Source organism: Mus musculus, chromosome 18 (genome assembly GCF_000001635.26).
Source record: "Mus musculus strain C57BL/6J chromosome 18, GRCm38.p6 C57BL/6J".
Lineage (NCBI taxonomy): Eukaryota > Metazoa > Chordata > Mammalia > Rodentia > Muridae > Mus > Mus musculus.
In genome coordinates, this window is record NC_000084.6 from 89,230,227 (window position 1) to 89,252,542 (window position 22,316).

General features: G+C 37.4%; 1 protein-coding gene across 7 annotated transcripts in view; it reads left to right on the forward strand.

The window, feature by feature from the left end:
• Window positions 1-22,316, forward strand: part of Cd226 (CD226 antigen) — a 95,279-nt gene that overhangs the window by 53,273 nt on the left and 19,690 nt on the right. For all 7 annotated transcript variants that reach the window (XM_006526463.1, XM_006526461.1, XM_017317894.1 and 4 more), the window contains one exon: window positions 16,759-17,106. In XM_006526463.1, the coding sequence (XP_006526526.1) occupies window positions 16,759-17,106 (348 nt within the window). The remainder of the gene's footprint in view (window positions 1-16,758; window positions 17,107-22,316) is intronic.

Here is a 22,316-nt window from a genome sequence, read left to right on the forward strand (position 1 = left end):
ACTTTCCTAGATTTTGGAAGTCTATAGCAGAAGTCTTGGCTTTCCCTCTACTTACATGGTTTCTTGAAATCTCATGAAGATCACCAGAAATGATAGAGAAGGCCAGGCCTGTTTTAAAACAGTTTAATATTAAGTATCTTTCCTTTCCTGTGTGGTGCTCTCTAACTCTTTCCTTCTTTAAGACTGTAATATCTCCCATTTGTCTTAGGCTGGTCTTTTGCAGGCTATTATAAAAGCAGAGTATTTGACTAGAATATCAAATCCTCTATAGAATAAAAGCTGCAAATAGAGCTCTGTAAACCTTCACATGTCATGGACTAATTGAACCATGAAAAGAAAGCAGGTTTAGGACAAAAAACATTCCTTCTAGGTTAGGTGTGAGACAATTATGTATTAACTAAAATCATAAACTGGGAGTGGACAACTTATTGTAGGCGCAAGGACAGAAAATACAGTATTGACTAGTTCATCTATATAAAACTTCAAAGCTAATAAGACACAGGCTTTGTCTCTACAAAATCATGATAACTTGTGACATAAAATTGTTTTAAACTATAAAGAACTTATGGGAGGCTATGAACAGATAATGAATATTTAGTCAGATACTAGTCTTAATGGAAAGACATGTAAACCTGTCGTTACTCCTAAAATCTTATCAATCTATGACATGAATTATTGCTTTTAACTTATTATGAATTTATTGGAATGTAAAGGTATTTAGAAAATTATATAATCAGTTATCCTGCTGTATGAGGTAATTTCTTAGAGAAAGTATAAAAGTTCCTGGGAGTTTATCCCTCCACCTAGTTTCCAATAAAACAACAGTGCAGATTTCTTCTGTTACATTTAGTATGCATGTCCGTTTCTTTTTTGTTTTTCTCTTCTCTTCTCTTCTCTTCTCTTCTCTTCTCTTCTCTTCTCTTCTCTTCTCTTCTCTTCTCTTCTCTTTTCTTCTCTTCTTTTTTTCTCCTCTGGTTCATGAAGAGTTAATGAACTCCAAGCCTCTTCTTGCTTGGCCAGTGAAGGGCCCTTGAGCCAGAGAGAAAAGAAGCAGGTAACTAAGACTTTTTTTTTTTTATTTCTTAATCCCTTGCTGCTACCAGCAGGAGGTAATTACCATTCTAATGGTTTCTGGCCTTAGAATAGCAAAGAGTTAAAGGAGGAGAAAAATTACCCAAAGTAAGGAGCTTTTAGCCAAGGAACAGTGAATAGTCAAAGACAGAATTGCCAAAAATAAAGCAGCTTTGGCCCCTATTGCTGACTCCATGCCCCTTTGCTTCCTTCCTTGGAAACTAGTTGGAGGGATGAGTTCCCAGGGACTTCCTGAAGTACTGGAAGGTGCTGTGCCAGCTGCTAAGGGAAGGAATGCTCAGTAGTTTCATTCAGTTGAAAAGCCTCTGAAGCACAACAAAGAATGGACTGAGAAGAGATCCAAATGGTGAGATGGTGGTATTTTTTTCCTTGGGTGTAGTCAGCAGCTGTTTAATTGGACTTCTGGCTAAACAGAAGGGATACTTAGACCTTTCTGGTACTGTAAGATTAGTGAACTTTGTAGGCTAAAGACTTCTTAGAGGCAAGATGAGAATCTACTACTGTCAGATTCCTAAACCAACATAGTTTCTGTCTTCTGTACACTATCTTTGTACCCACAATTAAGTGTATTTCTCGCCCATCATCAAAGAAGCTTTGTTTTTTTGTGACAGATGGAGCCTGTTGCAGAGATCTGCAACTGGCCAAAATGCAGAGAATAAGAACTGCGGGATACCCAACTCCAGAGAATTCATTTAAAGCTAAGGTTCAAAGAAAATTGTGTAAACAACAACAACAACAAAAACAAAAACAACAACAAAAACAAAATCCCAAGAGCCAGAGGCTCAGGATGCCTGTTGATAGACCATGTTCCGTAGGCATGATAGACAAGAAAAATATACTTATCAATTTTTAACAATATGCTTTTTTTGGATAAAACAAGAAAAATGGCAATGACAGTTGACATGGCAGTTCAGACAGGGACCATTCCACATGCCCCCACTCCTAGATGAAGAGCTACAAGATGTCAAAGGCTGCTGAGATGAGGAGAATCCATTGTGTTCAAGTATATACTCTCACATAGATTATCCAAAGTGCCCAGTCCTGGATATGTGAACATCAGAGCAAAGACAGATGGATTTAGTACATTATACATACACGTGCCTATACAGTAAACACACATATGTACACGTATATTCATGTGACAATAATAACTAAAGAATATATAAATTTTGGCGGAGAATGGAACAGTTGGAGGAAGGAGAAGGAAGTAGAAGTGGTATAGATGTTATGATCACATGTGGAAATTCTCAAAATTACCCCTAACTTTTAAAAATAATTACTAGAGGCATAAAAAGCAAAACCTTTTAGAAGACTTGCCACACTGACTCACATAGTAGCTGCATTAACTTAAACACTTATCTATAGATTTGTTCATAACTAGCCAATTGTTTTTTTATTCATAACAAATCTAGCTATCTATAAACTGATGAATGCATAAAGAAAAAATCACATACACACATACACAGAGTTGTAAAGAAGAATTAAGTTATGTATTTTTCAGGAAAATGGATTGTACTGGAGATTATCATGCTCTTGGAAACAAGCCAGACTCAAAAAGAAAACTATGTTGCATTTTCTAGCATATGTGGAACTTAGAGAGGAAAAAGGATCTTGAAAATAAAAGAATATTAAGGACATAGAAGGAGTAATCGAGACGAAGGATGAGAGAAAGAATTAGGGAGATAATTTGATCAGATTATACTATATGCATATGAAAATGTTAAAATAACATCTGATATGTTCTACAATCAATTCCTGAAAAAAAATAACAAACCTCTTGTTTTCTAGTTATGATGAAGCCAGTGCTTTTTTTTTTTCATTATGAGAAATAAGTAACCTAAATAGCAAAATCCTCCAACCTAGGGATCTAAGCAACCAGTAACAAATCCTTTAGAAAAATTTAATTCCCCAATTATTGGATTGCTTTATTTTCAGACCCTATCACTGATTTTCTCAAATGTTTTCCTGTCTTAGACCTTCTTAGTATTCTCTACCTATATTTTCTCTCTCTGCTTAATTTTAAACCTTCAGAAGTAGAGGGACACAAAAGATGTCTCATCAGGTACAGGGTGTATTTCATTGCCAGTATGAGGGAATGCTGCATTTCCTCTGGTGCTCCAGGAATTCTCTCACTAGCATAGACTTTCTTAGTCCTAACTTATAACTCATAAGTCCATACATAGGCCTAGGATTACTTATTCTACTTACAAGGAAAGGGTGAATCAATTCATCTGCAGAAAGTCATAAGATACTGGTTCTTTGTGCTACCTGAGATATCTATACTAAAGAAGGGTCAGAACAGATTGTGTTATACATGATGAGGCCAGAGACTTGCTCTGTTCTTACTCATCTTGTCTGAGTTTCAAAATCTATAAAATGCTGTCATAATATGTACTTCATTGGATGGCTGTGTTAAAATGCAACAGAATATTTAATCATTGCATGGTGGTGCTCAAGAAAGCAAGACCACAATTAGGTCAAACCAAAGGTTAGATTGTTATCACACTTTCTGTAAGAATTAGGTTCCTTGTTCAAGTGTGAAAACTGCAACCTTGATAAGAGGGGTGACATGTTGACACCTTAAGTGGGGAGTAATTTTGTATCCAAAAACTTAAAAGAATTTGTAGTTTAAATCTTGGTCTCAGAATGTAAAGTATTCTACTTACCCTTTTCTGGACTAAGAAAAGAAGAGGCACACTAACATAAACAAACAAGCAGGATGGACAAAATGAGCACCACAGAAAAGAAGCCAGTCACTTACTTTATGACTGCTTTGATGATGCTGGGGCCTCTTGTGATTCTAAGATAGCCTTCCCATTTTATGTTGAAATGGTGAAATATGAGAGACAATTTGAGCAAACACAAGGAAACAAAGTCTGTGGTATTCAGTTGAGCAACAAGTACATAATCGCAACATAAGATTAAAAGATTTGCTTTGGTGGGCAAAGTTTCTTTAATAGCATATTTACTCTCTCTCTCTCTCTCTCTCTCTCTCTTTCTCTCTCTGTATGTTTATGTGAATATACACAAAAGAGTGTGTTTAAAAACAAAGTAAAAATTTAAAATTCCTTCTATTTTACCATCCATTTCCTATTTAATTCTTATTCATAGGCATATGTATGTTTGGACTGTTAGTACTAAGTGTAGATATCATTGAAAATATTTCCTGTATTTTATATGATAAATATCCTCAGTCTTTTTTATAACCTATTTGATTTCAATATATTGCTGGTCTTTTAAACTATTTTCACTACTATCTGTTTCAAACAATGCTTGATAACCATATTCACGTGCATATGTTTGTGAAAATTATGTTTCCTGGGTTAATGCGTAGGCAGTCCTGTGATGAAGACAGGGTACATATGGAATGCTGATAAAGATTTGTTTCCATATGTTCTACTGCTTACCTAATTTCCCATTACAAAAATATTTTTATAGTTGACAATTGCATTTTAAATGCCCTTTATAGTATATATGCAACACGGATATTCTTTGTTTCCCCTATTTCTGGATTTTCTTTCCTAACTATTTGCATTTCCAGGCAGATCTGATGGCTATAATTACCTCCTTTAATATCTGTGCTCACTCTAATTTTCAATATTGTGATATTTAACTGCATTATAGTTTGAACTAAACAACTGCACCATTTCTTTCTTTAAATGTTTTTGAGAAACACTGTCATTTGAATAGTATTGGGAACCTTTCATTACAACAGCATCAAAATTATAAAGTCCTGGCTGCTGTGTGCTTATAGTACCAGGAAGAATAACTCTTGGATGTATTTCTTTTTGTAAATCTGGAAACAACAAAAACAAAAAACCACAATTTGTGTAGGACCTGGTTTTGTATATTAGACTTAGAACATTTTGAGAGATGGTTTATGACCCATTCTCCATAAAATTTATCAGGCAAACTAATGTGATTGGCAGTGAATTAAGATTACACATTTCCCAGGTACGGTTCCTTTGAGGACTCAACAGCTTCCTAGTGCAGGAGGAAAGATAGCAGATAGAATACAGCAGGTACAAAGTATCAAAGTTAAACCGTGCTTTTGGAAAACGGTATAAAGAGTAGGGAAACAGCATTTAAGAATATAGGGCTGCAGGGACATTAAAGTAAATGCAGTTTTGGGGGAAACTAATGCCCACTGTAGATTCTAGGAAGTGAGACATTAAACAAGGGCAAGAGTGAAAGCATACAATCTTCTTTGAGCTTGGGTACAAAGGGGAATGCAGAGCCTTTTAAATAGAGATGGAATATAATCAAACCCAGGCTTCACCTTCATGGTATAAGAATCCATGGGGACCAAAGGACAGTTAGAATTTTAGAGTCCACTTGGGCAACTATTTGTATGGTCCCATAGAAAACAAAGCGAAAGGCTTTTAAACTGTATCACACTTCTATCCTGCTTTTCAACTTTCTCTGATATTGTTTTTTAGCTCCCCAGATGAAGTGAATGTTCTTAGCACTTTGTTTTTGACCATCATGTAACTGTAACATTTAAAGTAAGGCTCCTTCTGAGATTAAAATAAGTGCAATACATGATACATCTACTTAGAAAACATTTGAGTCAGAATAGAGAAACCAGCAACAAACAAATATTTCTGAAACCACTTTTGTCACTCTTTGAGTCCAGCATCATTGAGAAAAGCAAGATGCACACAGAAGTGGGTATCAGTTTATCTCTTGCAAGCACAGTAATTTATTTTTACACATTTATAGAAAAGTACGAAAAGAAAATAAAGTTTCTAGGATTCTGACTACATAACTCCTCAGAATAGTTTCTTCAAGAGAAGGATGGTTAGCCAGACTTTGGAAGCCATTAGGGGTTGACTGAGTCAAAGAGGAAGTTTTTAATTTACTCAAGCTATGTCTCTATGAGGATGCTTGGAGGCCTTGTGCTATCTCTTGTGGAGACAGGATGGTATAATCCTAATGCTGAAAAAGTTTCATAAAGTCCCAGTACTGCAAGGACCTTCAGAATCCTTCCAGAAGCAGTGCTAGAGAGGACGATAAATGTGACCAGTCAGATTACAGTATTTCTAGGAAAGTCCTCCAGCGAATCCAGACCAAGGATACAGACCAATGACCCATGAACAAGGTTCAGGGAAATGAACTTCAACATTGTCTATCACAGAGTCCTGAGGGTGTCAAAGGCAGTTCCCCACCCTCTCCTCATAAACGAGCAGATAGGGACTCTGGGTGTCAATTATCCCAGAGGGATCTACCCATGGAAGAGAGGACTAAGAAGCTTGGGACCCTGACAAGGGTGAAGGGATCCCATGGGGATGTACATGGAGCAATTTTACAGTCTTCAGACTGTTCATTTCAAGCCTGGTATCTTTTCTAAATTAATGAGATTCCCAGTGATATAGGACTTTTTGCCCAATATAGAGTTCTGATTTTTCAGATATTATTGACTATGAAACAAATGCAAAGTTTGGTGTTAGAGTTGTCATTGCCTTTGCCCCCTTCATAGAATACAAATGTAAAAACACTCCAGAAATCCTCACTTTTAATTATGATCAACTATAGCTGAGTAAATGAACTCAAATTTCAATTATTCAGGGGAATGTTGTATGGGTCATTTGTAACAGGGTTTTCTTTGAATACTGTTGGTGGCACTTGCTGAAGATATGCAATTATGGGTTGAGTAGAGGCACTTTCATTATCTTATCTAAGAGGAAATGATTTTATTTCATAGAACATTTTTCCCCATAAAATTTTTAAGCAATGACTTTCCATTTCAGAGAAAAACTAGAGGAGTCATGTTGATAAAAATGGCTCAATCTTAAAATGAGTGTGCCTAAATCTTGATTTTAAAATCAACCTTATTGTCAAGTTTGATTAAAGCATTTGTGTATAGAAGTTGAAGCATATAAGTCCACATCTATGTAAACGTATTTATTTCATCTTGAGGAAGTGCATATGTTTTTTCTTCTCTTCGGATTTTTAATACATCAATTGCTTCTTTGTCAAATTACTCAAATGTCATGAGTCAGAAATGCCACTTAGCATTCCTGGAAAATCACATGGGATTATAAAATTGAATATAATATGTTAGATAATGAAACAGTATCACAGATAGATGTGGAAAATGATAGAAAATTAAACTTGGAAAAGAAAGAAAATTTACTTGCTGTAAATGCAGTAAACATGGGAAAATTGCATATTTTGATTCTGAAGCCTTAAGCAGAGTTTTTTTTTTTTTCCTAGCAAAAATATCTTTGAACCTTTTCCAGACTTGATGAGCCCATTGTCAGTAGGTAGACACATAACAGAACTCAAAAGAGTCCCTATAGATATTCAAGTCTCTATGGCAAATCCCTAAGGATAACTGGTTCTAGTGTTCTCTCTTTGCTTAATGAATGTGGGTGAGGGGACAAAGGAAGGAGGAATGGAGGAAAGAATAGGAAAGGAAAGGAGAAAAGTGGGAGGGAGGGAAAGGGAAAGAAAGAAGGAAGGGGCAAAGAAGGAACAGCATGATTCTATCACATGCTACTTCTATCCCTTCCTCCTGCATGAGTCCCACAGTACCTGCAGTGCACTTACAGTTGACCACTTCCATGCACACATCCATGGTAACATCAGTGGAACAAGGCTGGCTCCTGACTTTGCCACTCTCTTTTGCTACACTAAGTCTGTTCTGGTTTCTTTGTGGGAATTTGCTTCTTTACTTCTTGAAAAACAATCTAATGGGAAATTTCACACTGTGTTGGTGCCTGTTAGGAATCGAAACTGTTATATGCATTTTAATAAGGATAAGGACAGAAGCTGATTTCTAATTGTAGCATTTAAAGCATCAGAAAATAAGATATTTAGGATCTAAGGCTATCTTGGGTCCTGTTTGTTTCTGTGAAATTCAGCCTCCATGAAGGGAAGTAAGAAAACTTCAGCTATCTCTGCAAGCCTTCATTGTGATATAGGAACTAGAGCAGATTCTGTGGTTCAATGTGGCTTCACACCCTCCTACCAGGGTGAGGCAGATTCTACCATTTATTAGCCAGGTGGCTTCTCTGCAGAGACTCAGTATGTTACTATATGCCATGCATTTAATGCTGGTATATAAGTAAGAAATTGTTCACTGCTTATTGCATTACTTTAAAATTCACTGCAAATGGCATCTGGGGAGATGGGTTTGCCAGTAAAGTGTTTGTGTGGAAGCCATGTTTAAAGGCCAAATGAGATGTGTATCTGTAATCCTAGCTATGGAGAGGTTTGTTGGTTATCCAGTCTAGCTGAATCATCAAACTCTGTGTTCAGCTAGCAATTGTATCTAAAAAAGTTATGATGATCAATGAAGGCATCAGATGTTTACTTCTGTTCTTTACACACATGGACACATACATATAGGCATACCTGTACACACATGTGAATATGTTCACATGCCACACATATGTGTTTCTCCCTTTTATTAGCCATAGATTCTTTTCTCATACAATATAATCTGAATACAATTTTGCCTCTTTTTAATCCTCCCAGTTGTTCCCTACCTCCTTTCACTTTTGGCTCCACTCCCTTTCTTTCTCTCATTAGAAAAGAACAGGTTTCTAAGAGATAAAAACAAAACACAACAAAATAAAACATGATGAGATAAAGTGAAAACCACCATATCAAAGTTGGACAAGCCAGGCCAACGAAAAAAATCAAAAAGCCCCAACTGAAAGCACAAGACTCAAAGACCCGCTCATTTACGTCGCAGAGGACCTGGTGCAGGCCCTGTGACTGCTGCTTCAGTCTCTGTGAGTTCACATGGACTTTGCTCAGTTTATTAGGGGGCCTTGCTCTCTTGGTATCATCTGTCTTCCCTCTGTCTTCCCCACTCCTCAGCCTCCTCTGAAATCTGAGAGGAGGGATTTGATGCTGCTGAAATTTTTTTTAGACCTGCACACATATGTTTTTAAGTATATGAGATAAAATGCTTAGTGCATTTCTGTTTCTGCTCTGCCCTGGGAGATGATTAAAGAGAGAATTAAGCTCCTGATACATTTTTTTTTCCGTTAAAAATGTCAACATCTGATTTCTAAATGTGGGAGATTCTTGGTAACATTTTAGTAGAAAAACTGGAAGCTCTCGGACTGTAATATCTTTCTGTTTTAAAAGTCCTCTGAAATAATACACTACTTAAAACTCTTTTTTTTTAAAATTTTTTATTAGGTATTTAGCTCATTTACATTTCCAATGCTATACCAAAAGTCCCCCATACCCACCCACCCCCACTCCCCTACCCACCCACTCCCCCTTTTTGGCCCTGGCGTTCCCCTGTACTGGGGCATATAAAGTTTGCAAGTCCAATGGGCCTCTCTTTCCAGTGATGGCCAACTAGGCCATCTTTTGATACATGTGCAGCTAGAGTCAAGAGCTCCGGGGTACTGGTTAGTTCATAATGTTGTTCCACCTATAGGGTTGCAGATTCCTTTAGCTCCTTGGGTACTTTCTCTAGCTCCTCCATTGGGAGCCCTGTGATCCATCCATTAGGTGACTGTGAGCATCCACTTCTGTGTTTGCTAGGCCCCACCATAGTCTCACAAGAGACAGCTACATCTGGGTCCTTTCGATAAAATCTTGCTAGTACTTAAAACTCTTGTTCAGTGCTTTTTTTTCCCCCTTGCTGGAAGAAAATAATGCAGAACTGTTGAAGAGTTGAACAACTTCTTGTGCTCGAAAAAAACTTTGTATTACTGATTTAATAAATTGTATCACTTCCACGTAGCATGGTGAGAGACTGGGAGTTACAATTACAATCTGAGTGCAGGTTACCCTCACACAAAGGTTATCTAGACTCAAGAATTCCTGAAAGCTGCTTGAGGAGCACCTTGGATATCAAGGGCTGGGCCTGCAACCTGGATCACTGCTTAGAATCCCGAGTGATGTGAATCAGATCTGCCAAGCCATGTGGCAAGCGTTTTTTTCTGTCTGGGGCTTGAACAGTTGCAGCCCATTTGGGACCTACTGTAAATCTTCCCTTTTTTGTGATTTCTGGGTGGAGCCCCTGCTTTATCATCCCAGGCTGATCTCTTTTTAAAAATTTAGACATCTGTCCCTGTCTGTCCTGCCTTTGGGAAGGCTTTGTGAAGCTGTGTTTTATCTCTGATGGTAACTCACTTTCTTACTGCTTTTCAGTCAAGCAATCTTTTAGCTCATGTTTTTAAAATGTTGCTAGTTTTCTTTACCTTTCACCTGCACTTCAAATGGATGATGGCAAATGATATTTCATGGTGGAGCTATGAGACTTTTGCTCTTCTGAACAACACCCTGGCTGCTTCAGGCTAGGCTGGTGAAGCTCCTATTGCCCAAAGGTAGTTCTGGGTTACTGATGCAGCAACAGTGACAAGTGATACAGTCAGTGTGGCTTGTCCAACAGGAAAGCATCATGGGATGGACGAAGAGCTGGAAGTGTGTGGTACCAATGCCAGCAGGCAGGTTCCTATCACAGCTGTGGCAAGCCTTCCCCAAACCTCCCAGTCTCTGCCTTCATCCTACGGGTGGAATTCTCCCTCTGCATATTGGTGTCTGAGTTTTTCCTCTTTATAATGTAAAGAAACCAGTTATACTGGATAAACGTTGACCTACTGTAGCATGACTTCATCTTAACTAATTTCATCTACAATGACCTCCATTCTAAACTACTTTATTTGCTGGTGAAGACTAGGTAAGAACTTCAATTAGTCCTGCAGTGACTTGATGTGCCAGACTGGGATGATATGGGGGGTGGTGGTGGTTCTCCCATCTCATGGAGAAGGGAATGGGGGTGTGGAGGAAAGGCTATGTGAAAGGAGACAGGGAAGAGGGGGAGACTGCACTCTGGATGTAAACTGAATGAAAAAATTAATGGAAAACAAAAAACAAAAATAAAAGAACTTTGCCATATGATTTGTTGGAACACATTCAACTCACCCCCTAACTTAGTCATTGTGGAACACTGGAACATTTTAAGGAAAGGGTGTCCAACCTACTTGTCGTCTTCCACATTTGAAAGGAACACACTGAAGTGTTTTTACAGCAGCAGTTGGGAGTTGGCCTGCTCTAGCTCTGTGAATACCGGCAAGTTGTAAATTACAGGTTCCTGTTTGTTCTTGTTCTGCTTGAAGTTGCTAAACTTCAGTTAGGGGTCTGCCACAACTCACTTTTTTCAGCCCTTTGTCACAGGAAGAGTGAGGGAGGTAAAGCTACTTTGAGGGAAATTTAGTCTTTGGGGTCTGGCCTTCTTCCTCTGCCCTTGTTGCATCCTCCCACACTGCCTGTTCTCTGAATTTCAGAAACATTTCTTTTCACCTTTCTGGACCCTCATTTCTACTTCCTGTGCCCTACTTATAATTGGAAATTAGTGAGTGTATTTATTGTGTCTGCATGTCTCAGAGAACTATATCTCAGGTCACTGTAGGGCACTTCCTTAGTCATCGTGCAGTCAATATTTGGTTTTTAGAAAAGAGTACCACTGTGCATCTTCACGAACTAGGCAGGGTTGGGAAGACACAAAGACACTAGCGTTAACATTTCTAATTAGCTGGCATAATAATAGCTACTACAGATGGCTTGGGGCAATTTTGGGCTGTTTAACAGTTAGTCTATTTTAAACATCTGAAGAACAAGTTATTGTCTTGTGCTTTGAAAATGTATGGAGACATCTGGGCAAATGGGAGCTGTTGATTTATACCTCATGTGCACAAGAGGTGGTGGAGAAATGAGGGTGGACAGTCAGAGAGGAATAGTTGAGAAGGAGGAGCAAATTCTGGAGGAGATAGGAGGAAGGTCAGAGAGTAAAGAAAGGAAGCAATAAGACATAGATGCCAGGTAGGTAGAGTGGGAATTTACAGAAGGCTAGACCTCTAATGTTTAGGGCCAAGAACACAGGTGACATTTGAAGTATTAGTAGAATGGTGGAAATGGAGGCTAGTTAGCATGGAGTATTCATGAAACATGAGAACACAGGGACTTTCCAGAAATTTCAATGAATGGGGAAGAAAAAATAGCAATTGGGCCATTGGATAGTATCTTACAGGGTCCAAGCTGGCTCTCAGGAGGCAGAAATTTCCACTCAGAGATGAGTGGAAGGGGTTCAGTTAGAAACAGAGGTTGGAGACTCTTACAAGTGGAAATATTCTGGCATGTAAAATACATGGGCCTAAGAATAAAGTGAAATTTGACTTGCATTCTGTCAGCTACAAGCTCAGTGTTTTGGGAAGTTAGAATGCCCCCGTTTGAGAAACAACCTCATTATTTTCTTGCCTGATTAGAGCCTGGGTATATGTTACAGGCCTTACAAAACAAGTGTTTTCCTTTAACTTTGTTGTCTGGCTTTCTAAACAAATAATTTGATCTAGACCAAATAATTTTAGACTTTTAAGAAAACTTCATTAGAAACGAAATGAGCCATGTAGGATAGTTATTGACAAGTGCATTGATTAAACCAATTAGAAGTTTTAAGTCCTTTTTATTAATGGCCAGACTACGAGTGGGCATGTGTCTCTGAAAAAAATCTCTTGGCATCCAATCGCAGGGGTACAAAGTTTTTAAAGACAAAAACTACAAAGCACATACTTTACACCAAAGTTAAATGAGGTTCAGAGTAACCTTGAAATGTTCATTTCTGGCAGAGAATAGTAATTATTTTAGACATAGTATGCCAATTTTATTTAACTTATATTTTTCCTAGTTATTTTAGTTTACTTTAATTATTTGGGTTAATACATTTGGACCTTGGTTAAAACCATGAAAATCTCAAATGTGTTGCCCAGGCAGCCATGACTGCTATGGGAAGAAGGGTGTAGCATCGAGAATTGTCTAAGCAAACACAAGATGGAGTCAGAAAAGCATGATATTACATTAGTCATTTCAGAAACAACAGTAAGATAAATTCCTATGTGTCTTTTTTAAGCTTACCTAACTACCAAGAATGGCCACAATATTACTGTTTAATACTTCTCATACTCTTAATAACTTTTATTTATTTTACATGTCTCCAGTTGTATCAACATTCTGCTTTTAATTCTATGTTAGAGATATTTTGTCTCTTGAAATGTGTAAGCTCCTCTTCTTATTTATTTATTTGTTTATTTGTTTATTTATTTATTTATTAATTATATTTATTAACTATTTTGGTATTGTTGCCATAAGTTTGAGTTTGGGTAGTCCAATGCACTACCTTACCAAAGTGTCATTTAATACATTTCTCAGTTCTTTATAGCTTTGTAAAATTCTTGTTTAGAGTAAAACCTAGTTGCTCTGACAGAGCTTTTTCATGACTGTTTTCTCATGAATTTGTGGATGTATCTTATCTTTGTGTAGAACACTATTTATTTTGGCATAAAATGTTATTTAAATATATTTATTTTTATTTTTTATTAGATATTTTCCTTATATACATTTCAAATGCTATCCTGAAAGTTCCCTATACCCTTCCCCCCACCCTGCTCCCCTACCCACCCACTCCCACTTCTTGGCCCTGGTGTTCCTCTGTACTGGGGCATATAAAGTTTGCAATACCAAGGGACCTCTCTTCCCAGTGATGGCCAACTAGGCCATCTTCTGCTACATATGCAGCTAGAGACACGAGCTCTGGGGGTACTGGTTAGTTCATATTGTTGTTCCACCTATAGGGTCGCAGATCCCTTCAGCTCCTTGGGTGCTTTCTCTAGCTTTATATTTCTTAATATGAGAATTATTGCAGAAGTCAATACTATCCAAAACAACACAATGGCATATTATTCTGACTACAATGTGGAATGCAAATTGATTTTCTATTAAAAGTAATATTGATTTTCCTCTTTCATTTCTGGCAAGGGTGGATCTTGGGGTCCGAGGCAGAGTAGGCCTGCACAAAGGTTTGACTGGAGAAGTTGGTGTGAAGAGACCCAGAGCTCTGTGATGTCGATGGGTTACATAACAGTCTGTTCCTGGAAGATACGGCATACATACATATCTACTCACCCCAGATAGGACTCTCATGATGGACCTACATCAAACATGGTGAAGCAATGATATTTTATTGAGGCAATTAACAGAATATGGGTGAGGGGTCATTTACAGGAACAGGGATGACTCGAAGCCTCATCACCCAAAGAGCACCTCAGCACCCAAATACCCTGACAGCACATGCAAGCACTAACACCAGAGCTCTCTGCTGATGTAGTTGTTCACTGCCTTTATAATCCCAGGCCTCCTGGGCCTCCCCCTGGAGGGAATGTACCATTTTGCAAGAAACACACCATAATGTCTTTGGGTGATGTTGAAGACCTGTCCAACTGGAGACTGAATTATAGGCCTGTAGAGATACTGATGATGACAGTCAGTGCCTGGGGATGTGAGATGAACATGAAGTATAAGTGTACCCACCAATAATTTGTTCTCTAGAGGTGGGGCAATATTTGGAAAAGAAAATAAAGCACAAACTAATGCTTAAATTAAATTGATGGTCTATAATTATGATAGAATAGTCACTTGTAAAGTCAAGAATATCAATCAAAGTTACACAGACAGCAGTATTTTATGTTCATTTTATAAACTAGGACATAGATGAATTATCAATATGATATCAGTGTGTTTCTACTATTATTGTTATTTTTATTTTGGGATTCAATTTAAATCAGATTCCACCTCCCCCATGAACTATGACAGTTTTGTCTCTGATTTAAATCTATTCACCTCTGACTTTGTAGTGTGTCAGGATGGTGGGCCCTCTTGTTTATGTCAGCTCTTCTTGGCTGTCATTTTTAGTGTCACTTTGGACAACCTTCCACTTGGATGAGCATTGCATCCAGAAGTGTTCAAGTGGGACTTAGTTTTCATCTCAGACCAAACAGTCAACTCCCGTCAGCATGAAGCTTGACCAGGATCTGTTTGGGGAAGAGGGGAATGTCTGCCTCTAAAACTCATTCCGTCATTTAGGTCTGGATGTTCATGGGTAGAGATTTTCCTCAGTGCTTCAAGAATTTGTCCTTCATATAAATGTAGGTAATTTTCCTAAGTGGAACCCAGCACTTTATGCCTGAATTGACAAGTACGTGCATGGAGCTGTTCCTAAGAGGAGGTCAGGGTGAGAACAACCTGAAGACAGCTTATGAGATGAGAGAGTAGAGAACCATTCAGAGTGAGTGAAGAAAAGCAGTAGTGAATGTGAGTCCTGAAGACAAACACTGAAACCTGTAGCCACGGCTTTAACCTGTCTGTTCCTGAAGGCCACAGCTACTTGCAAATAGAAGATGTTTTATTACAAACTGCTAGTATCTTATTTAGCATTTTCCTTCCATTTCCCATAGTTTCTTCTCTAGTAACGTTCTCTCACCTTCATGTTAGTTTCTCCCTTCTGTTCTTTATAGGAGATTTCTTATTATTTTCTACTTATGCAGTTTCTTCCCTCCCCCCTCTGTTATGTTGGTTTATAGCTTAGAGATGAAACATTTTCTGTATGCCTCTTATGTGGGCAAAGTGTTACTTCTGCTAAACACTCTCATGGTCACACACTGAAACACTAGAGAGCTGTGGCTTTTCTGTTGCAAGATTTTTATGTCAGAAACCACTGTTGCAGCTAGTGTTTGGTAGGAGGAGATATAAGGTCCTAATCAAATATGAAGAGAACATATTATTGTACTTTAGACTTGTACTCCTTTACAAATGTGCCATTTCTCATTTTCCATTGCCCTCCCTCCATTTCTCCCTCCTCCTGTCCCACTCCCCTCCCAGTCTTCCTTTTCCTATTGATTGTTGTTTTACAAACCCAAGCACTGGTTCCTCAACACCTTTGAGCATATCTGATACAAATAAGTAGCTCTTCTAGTTTTTTCTCTTACCTGCCCAAAAGCTTTGTGACATAATGGCTACTCAGCCTTCTTTTCTTTTTGAATAACAAATCATTGTCCTTGATTTGTGTCAATAAAGATGAATGAGGCAGGTATTTAGTTTACATTTTAAGGCTCTGGGTTTCCTGATCTGAGAAGTAATAATATGAGTTTTAGTACTACATTAAGTTCAAAAGATTTCTGGTCTCAGAACTAAAAATGATGGAAGGCCCCTAAATGATTTTGTTCACATTCATTACATCTATCATGTTCATAGCACTAGAGGTTAACATGGAGTGCAATTTTAGACATAAGAATATTTGAGCATTTGCTGCACAAGCTATCGGAGCCTCTGACAGTATAAGGTCTACACTTGTGAGATATCACAAGGGGAGAAGATCTATTATATTTTCCTATTGCTTTGAGGTAGAAATTTGGGAGAGTATTTTTGGCACCAGAAATTTATACTACATGTGAGTCTCCACCTATGCACCAGATATTCCTGTACAATTCAATGAAATTAAATGAAAAAAATGATGTAGTATCTTTTCATAGCCACCCACATCTTAGTCTATTGCCTCATAATCTGAAATTTTCAGTCTTCTAAATTCAGACCTGGTGTAATCACTGCTAATAAAGTACCCTGGGTTTCAGTTATGTTTCTAGTTATCTGGTTAACAAAATAACACTCAAAGGATATGTGTCAAATATTGTTTCCTTTTTCTGTCTACAAGCCCTTACAAAATTGCAAAAATGAAGATACCACTTACTCTTGGAGTATCTACAGTAGGTAACATTACCAATCAGTTCAGGTGGCTTTCTGAGTAGCTTTCCCCTGTGTGTGAACATATGACCACCTGCTTAAGTATCTGCTTCTTTTTTTTTCCAGATAGTTTTGAGATAGCAGCACCCTCGGATAGCTACCTGTCTGCAGAACCTGGACAAGATGTCACACTCACTTGCCAGCTTCCAAGGACTTGGCCAGTGCAACAAGTCATATGGGAAAAAGTCCAGCCCCATCAGGTAGACATCTTAGCTTCCTGTAACCTATCTCAAGAGACAAGATACACTTCAAAGTACCTAAGACAAACAAGGAGCAACTGTAGCCAGGGGAGCATGAAGAGCATCCTCATCATTCCAAATGCCATGGCCGCTGACTCAGGACTTTACAGATGTCGCTCAGAGGCCATTACAGGAAAAAACAAGTCCTTTGTCATAAGGCTGATCATAACTGATGGTGAGTGACAGGATATGTTTCTAGTATCAAAAATAGAGAAACAAACAAAAACATACAAACCCAACGACCTTGAATTGGTCTCCATTCTTTTTATTTGCAACACACCTGTTTTGTATCAATATATTTAATGTTTATATATGAAGCTTCTAGAGTAGTAGATTTCTATATGTCTGTTTAAAAAGATCTTTAGTATGATTTATCCTTATCCATACTCCAAAAATATTTTACCTAATAGTCATTTGTACATATATAATTTTATAAATATTTTTATTGGTTGAATTAAGTATGTTGAACATTATTAAATTTTAGGACGTTGTATTTCTTTATTTAGTAAGTAAATCAACAATTATAGATTTACTAATGTAGATATTTCATTTTATTTTTATTGAGTGTGTGTGTGTGTGTTTACCCATGCACAAGTGTTTGTGCACCCCGTGTATACACATGAGTAGGTGAATATTGAAATCTGGAAACTTTCTCTATTGCTCTCTACCATTTTGTTTGAGACAGGGTCTGTAGCTGAACCCAAATCTCACAGTTTTGAATAGACTGTGGGGGTGGTCTGCCCAGGATCTATTTGTCTCTGCTTCAACCATTGCTGGGTTAACCTTATTATACTCTGTGTTTTAGTGTGTGATAGCAATCCTCACACTTGTGTGGCAAGTACTTTATCCACTGAGGCAATTGCTGAAGACAAAAATTTCACTATTTTTTTTCTTTACCTGAAACATTTACAAACTAAAATTCACCCATGTGTACACATACATACACCCATGAACATGATTGCATACATGCACACAGAGGATATTACCAGTGTATATCTTCATTACCTAATTCCTCACTCCAAATTATTTGTGGATTTGAAGGAGATGCCTGGATATTACATTGCCTGTGGGTCCCCAGAACTAATAGAAGACTGCAATAATGGTTTCTAAGTCTCAAGAGGACAGAGCTTCTGTACACATTTGAAAGTGTGTCAATACTAGTTTGCCAGATGGAAGCCTTGTATCCATCAGGAACAGAAGACAGCTGACCTTGAGATTTACAAAGCTGACCTCCATTGCATAGAGCAATACTCTTCTATGAGGCTGCTTTCCTTTTGTATCCATTATTTGTCTCCTCTGTCATAATGAAGTATAAATTATGTAAACATCAACGTAACCAAGAGTTGTACCTCCTCATGGATGATATCAATAATAGATATTTTTCCATCTGTGTAAGTGAAAACACAAAGATGAAGAGTAAGGTGTATATAGCTGTTCTATCACTGAGGGAGGAGGTAATCCTGGGCTTTCCTGGTTCTGCCTCTAGGCAACTTTCTCACTGACCAGGAGCAAAGCATTATTTGTTCCAGTGATAGAAACTTTACTTCAATTTATTGTTCCTCTCTCTAATGTTCCTCACTTTCTCCTTTCCTCCTTTTCTTCCTCTCTGCCTTTCTTTCCTTCCTCACTCCTTTCTTCTCTCTCCTGCTTTTCTAGTTTTATTTGTTCTGCCCCTTCCTTCCCTTCCTCTCTCAATCCTTTCTTTCCTTCTCACCTGCTTTCTCTTTTATTTTTCCCTCTTTTCCCCATTCTTCCATCTGTCTCTGTCCCTCTTTCCTTCCCTGGCTTCCTACCCACTAACCTTCTTTCCCTCCTTCCCTCCCTCCCTCTCCTACCTCCATACCTCCTCCTTTACTTCTTGCCCTCTTCCTTAGTTTCACTAAATTCACTTACCTTGGCAGTACTTAAAGGTTTAGAGGCATTCCTTTCAGCCTGCAGCTGCTACTCACAGTTTCAGACTGGTCTTTCCTTTTGAACTGGAATAAATAGGTGAAGAGTCTGTGTAACAGCAGCCCCTGTTTCTGTGTAAAGAGGACAGAAGTTACTGCAGGAGAGCAGGCTTTCATGTGTTAGCCATGATCATGATTATATCAACCCTTCTGTTTGTCTCAATAATAACAGGAGCTGAAGGACAGATACACATTGGCTTTAACATTTAGTACTGAAGAACGATTTCTTGATAGAATATTTTAGTATTGGGGAGACAAATTAACATCTTACATGTTGACTATACCTGTAGGCACAAAGAGGAAATACTTCTTGCCAAAAAAATTTATGCATCACAGAAGTTATTTTGGATCTGGACAGGAAAAAAAAAAGAGAATAAAAAGCAGATATTAACCTTTTGATAAGACAATACTTTAAATAGAAATATGCTATAGAGCCATTTTCAAACATGTATGAAATAAGGTCTTATCTAGTAAATGCTGAGAACATGATAAATCTCACAGGGTAGAGTAAGCAAAGGGAACGGGTTTTAAAATACGTTGTTGTTTAACTTTTATAAATTACTGAAAATGTCCTTCATATGCCTAACATGATTTTTTTCAAAACAATTTCTATGTACATAAATTATAAACAATGTCAAAATCTGCCATCAGCTGAAACTGACAGTGTAACAGCAGGTATTGTTAGTGTCCAGAAGCCTTGAACAGTTGCAAAATAGTTTTTTGACATCTAATTGACAGAGTAAAAGCATAACAACTAGATTTTATATCCATTAGCAAATATTATAATTGATGGGAGATGACAACTATTGGTTGTATGTTTTGACTTAATTCTTTTTTTTCAATTATTGTAAGTAAAGATAAAATCTAAAGCTACTAGACAGCAAGCAAGGAGGATGATTTGTGTTTTCTCTGGTGTGATTTTATTATCTCAAGTCCTGAGGCTATTTGGTAAAAAAATCAATGTAGAGATTGAAGCAGAGAGACAGGTATAAGATGTGAGGAGGATTTAATTCATCTCAACTGTCAGGGTAAAGATGATTTTGACACACGTTTTATAAACTGCTACAATCCTCTTTTAGTCCCTATCCATTTCTTTTACAGGACAATGTCGCATGAATCCAAATGAGATTTCTAGGGGGTCTCAAGTTCTCTCTCTCTCTCTCTCTCTCTCTCTCTCTCTCTCTCTCTCTCTCACACACACACACACACACACACAATGCAAAATGCCCTTATGGGGTTTTCCATGACTTCTGCCTACTTACATTTGTCTTCACACAAGAGTCAATGAAAGATCACCTAAGTAATTTTAACTAATTGTCTAATTACCAGCAAATGTGTGTGTGTGTGTGTGTGTGTGTTTTGATATATTTTAAGTAAAGGATGAAGGAGGCAGAAACATGAATTATTTGCTACCAAATTCTTTGCTAAAAATGTGAAGCTTTGTGCTGTTTGTGTGTACTCTTGGAAGTGTTTGGAAATAGTTACAGATTGAGAGTACTGATTTTGAACCTCAATGCCAGAAGCTAGTGACAGAATGAAAGGTGTGCTTGTAGCCAAGAACTGCAGTTATACTTGTTCTCTAATATCCTTCAGATTTTAATTAGTCATAAGAAAACATTTCAGATCCCAACCCCCCAAAATGTGACGTTCTTTTAATATTAGCAAGATATGATGTATCGACTATTATCATTTAAACTGCACCTGTTTAACATAAAAAGAATGAGGATAAAATAAATGACATCAGCTCACTGGAAAGTACAGGGACAGGACTGAAAGAACTGTTTGTTGTTGTTGGTTGATGGGCTTGCTACAGTCCTAGTCCAATCTTTTATAATGAGGCCTCTTGATAGAACCAAGTTTCATAGGAGGTAATTAATATTCATAAGTAGAGCTGAGGAATGAGGGGAAAATAGATCACGTTGGGCAAAGTGAAATTTGTAGTCGATAGTGGGGTAACACATTTAGAAGATTCTAATCAGATGACTAAGTTGGTCTAGACAGTCTGATCCATGAATTAGTATAGAGTGAGGCAGGTTAAATGAAACATCACTCTGATCGATTCTGGATCTTCAATTATAGTCAAGGAAAGTTACTTCTGCCTCTTGAGCAAGGATGGTGAAATAGCATTCTCGGAGAAGTAGGTTCATATTTTTCTGTGTATATGTCTTTCACTTCAGCTTACATTTATTCCAGTCTTCATTTCTTTTTTTAATCTTATGAATGATACTATTTTTAAATTTATTTTTGTACCATGATGTATAGAAAAATGTGTATCATCTTTGTGTATTGTTCTTGTTTTGATTGTGAATGAATTATATTATTTTCTTAATTTATTTTTTGTATCATTCTGCATAGAGAAATGTGGATATTCTTTGTGTATTGTATACATTGCAACTTAAAAAATCATTTATTAATTTTAGCAGTTGAGGTGTATTTGTGTGTATGGTTAAGCACAGTCCTTAGGGTATTATGTATATGTGATATTGTCATGTTCAAACTTTTTTATCTTTTCATATTTGGATCTCTCACACCTGCCTGCTATGGTGAGGGCTTCTAGAATTAGCTTGAGTTCAGTGGTAAAAATGGCATTTCTTAAAAATTGTTTTATTTATTTACATTCTAGTTGTTGCCCCTCTCAGTCCTACCTCCCATAGTTCCTCATCCCATTCCTCCTCCCTGTTGCTTCTGAGAGGGTGCTCCACCAGGCCTCCTCCTTCCCTACGGGAGAACGGCATATTTTTTGTTCTTGATTGTAAACGGAAATGTTTTTAGCTCCTTACTATGAGGGTCTGATGTTACCTATGGCTTTTCTTAAATGGCCTTTATTACATTCCTTCTATGCTTAACATGCTGAGAGGGTTTTGTAAAGCATGAAAAGACATTAACTTTTATCAATTGCCTTTTCTATGTCTATTGATATGTTCATATATATATATGTATATATATTTATATATAAGTGGTATATTGATTGATGTTCATACATTGAAATATTCTCCTATCACATTTGATTGTGATATATAATCTTGTTTATGTTCTATATTAAATAAATTATTAAATTTGCTAGTGTTTTACTGAAATTTTCATCTATATTTATCTTCATTAGAGACATTGGCTTATAGTCATCTTCCTTTGTGGCTTGCTTATTTGGGTATTATAGCAATGCTTTTGTCATAGAGTTTGAAGTAGTCCTTATATATTTAGAGAGTTGAAGAAGCATTGGCACTAATCCTACTTTAGATTTTTCATGTAGAAGAAGATGTGACACTATCACCTTCTGGGATTATTGGTGAGCCACATGTTCCAAATGAGCACTGATGTGGCCTCGACAAGAAGAGAGGAGTGCTAGCAGAGAAAGAATCCCAACTTCTGTTTTAGGCTCCCTTCCTTGGCTCTCATACCATTCTAGTTTCTCCTTTCCATGGACACCATCTTTTAC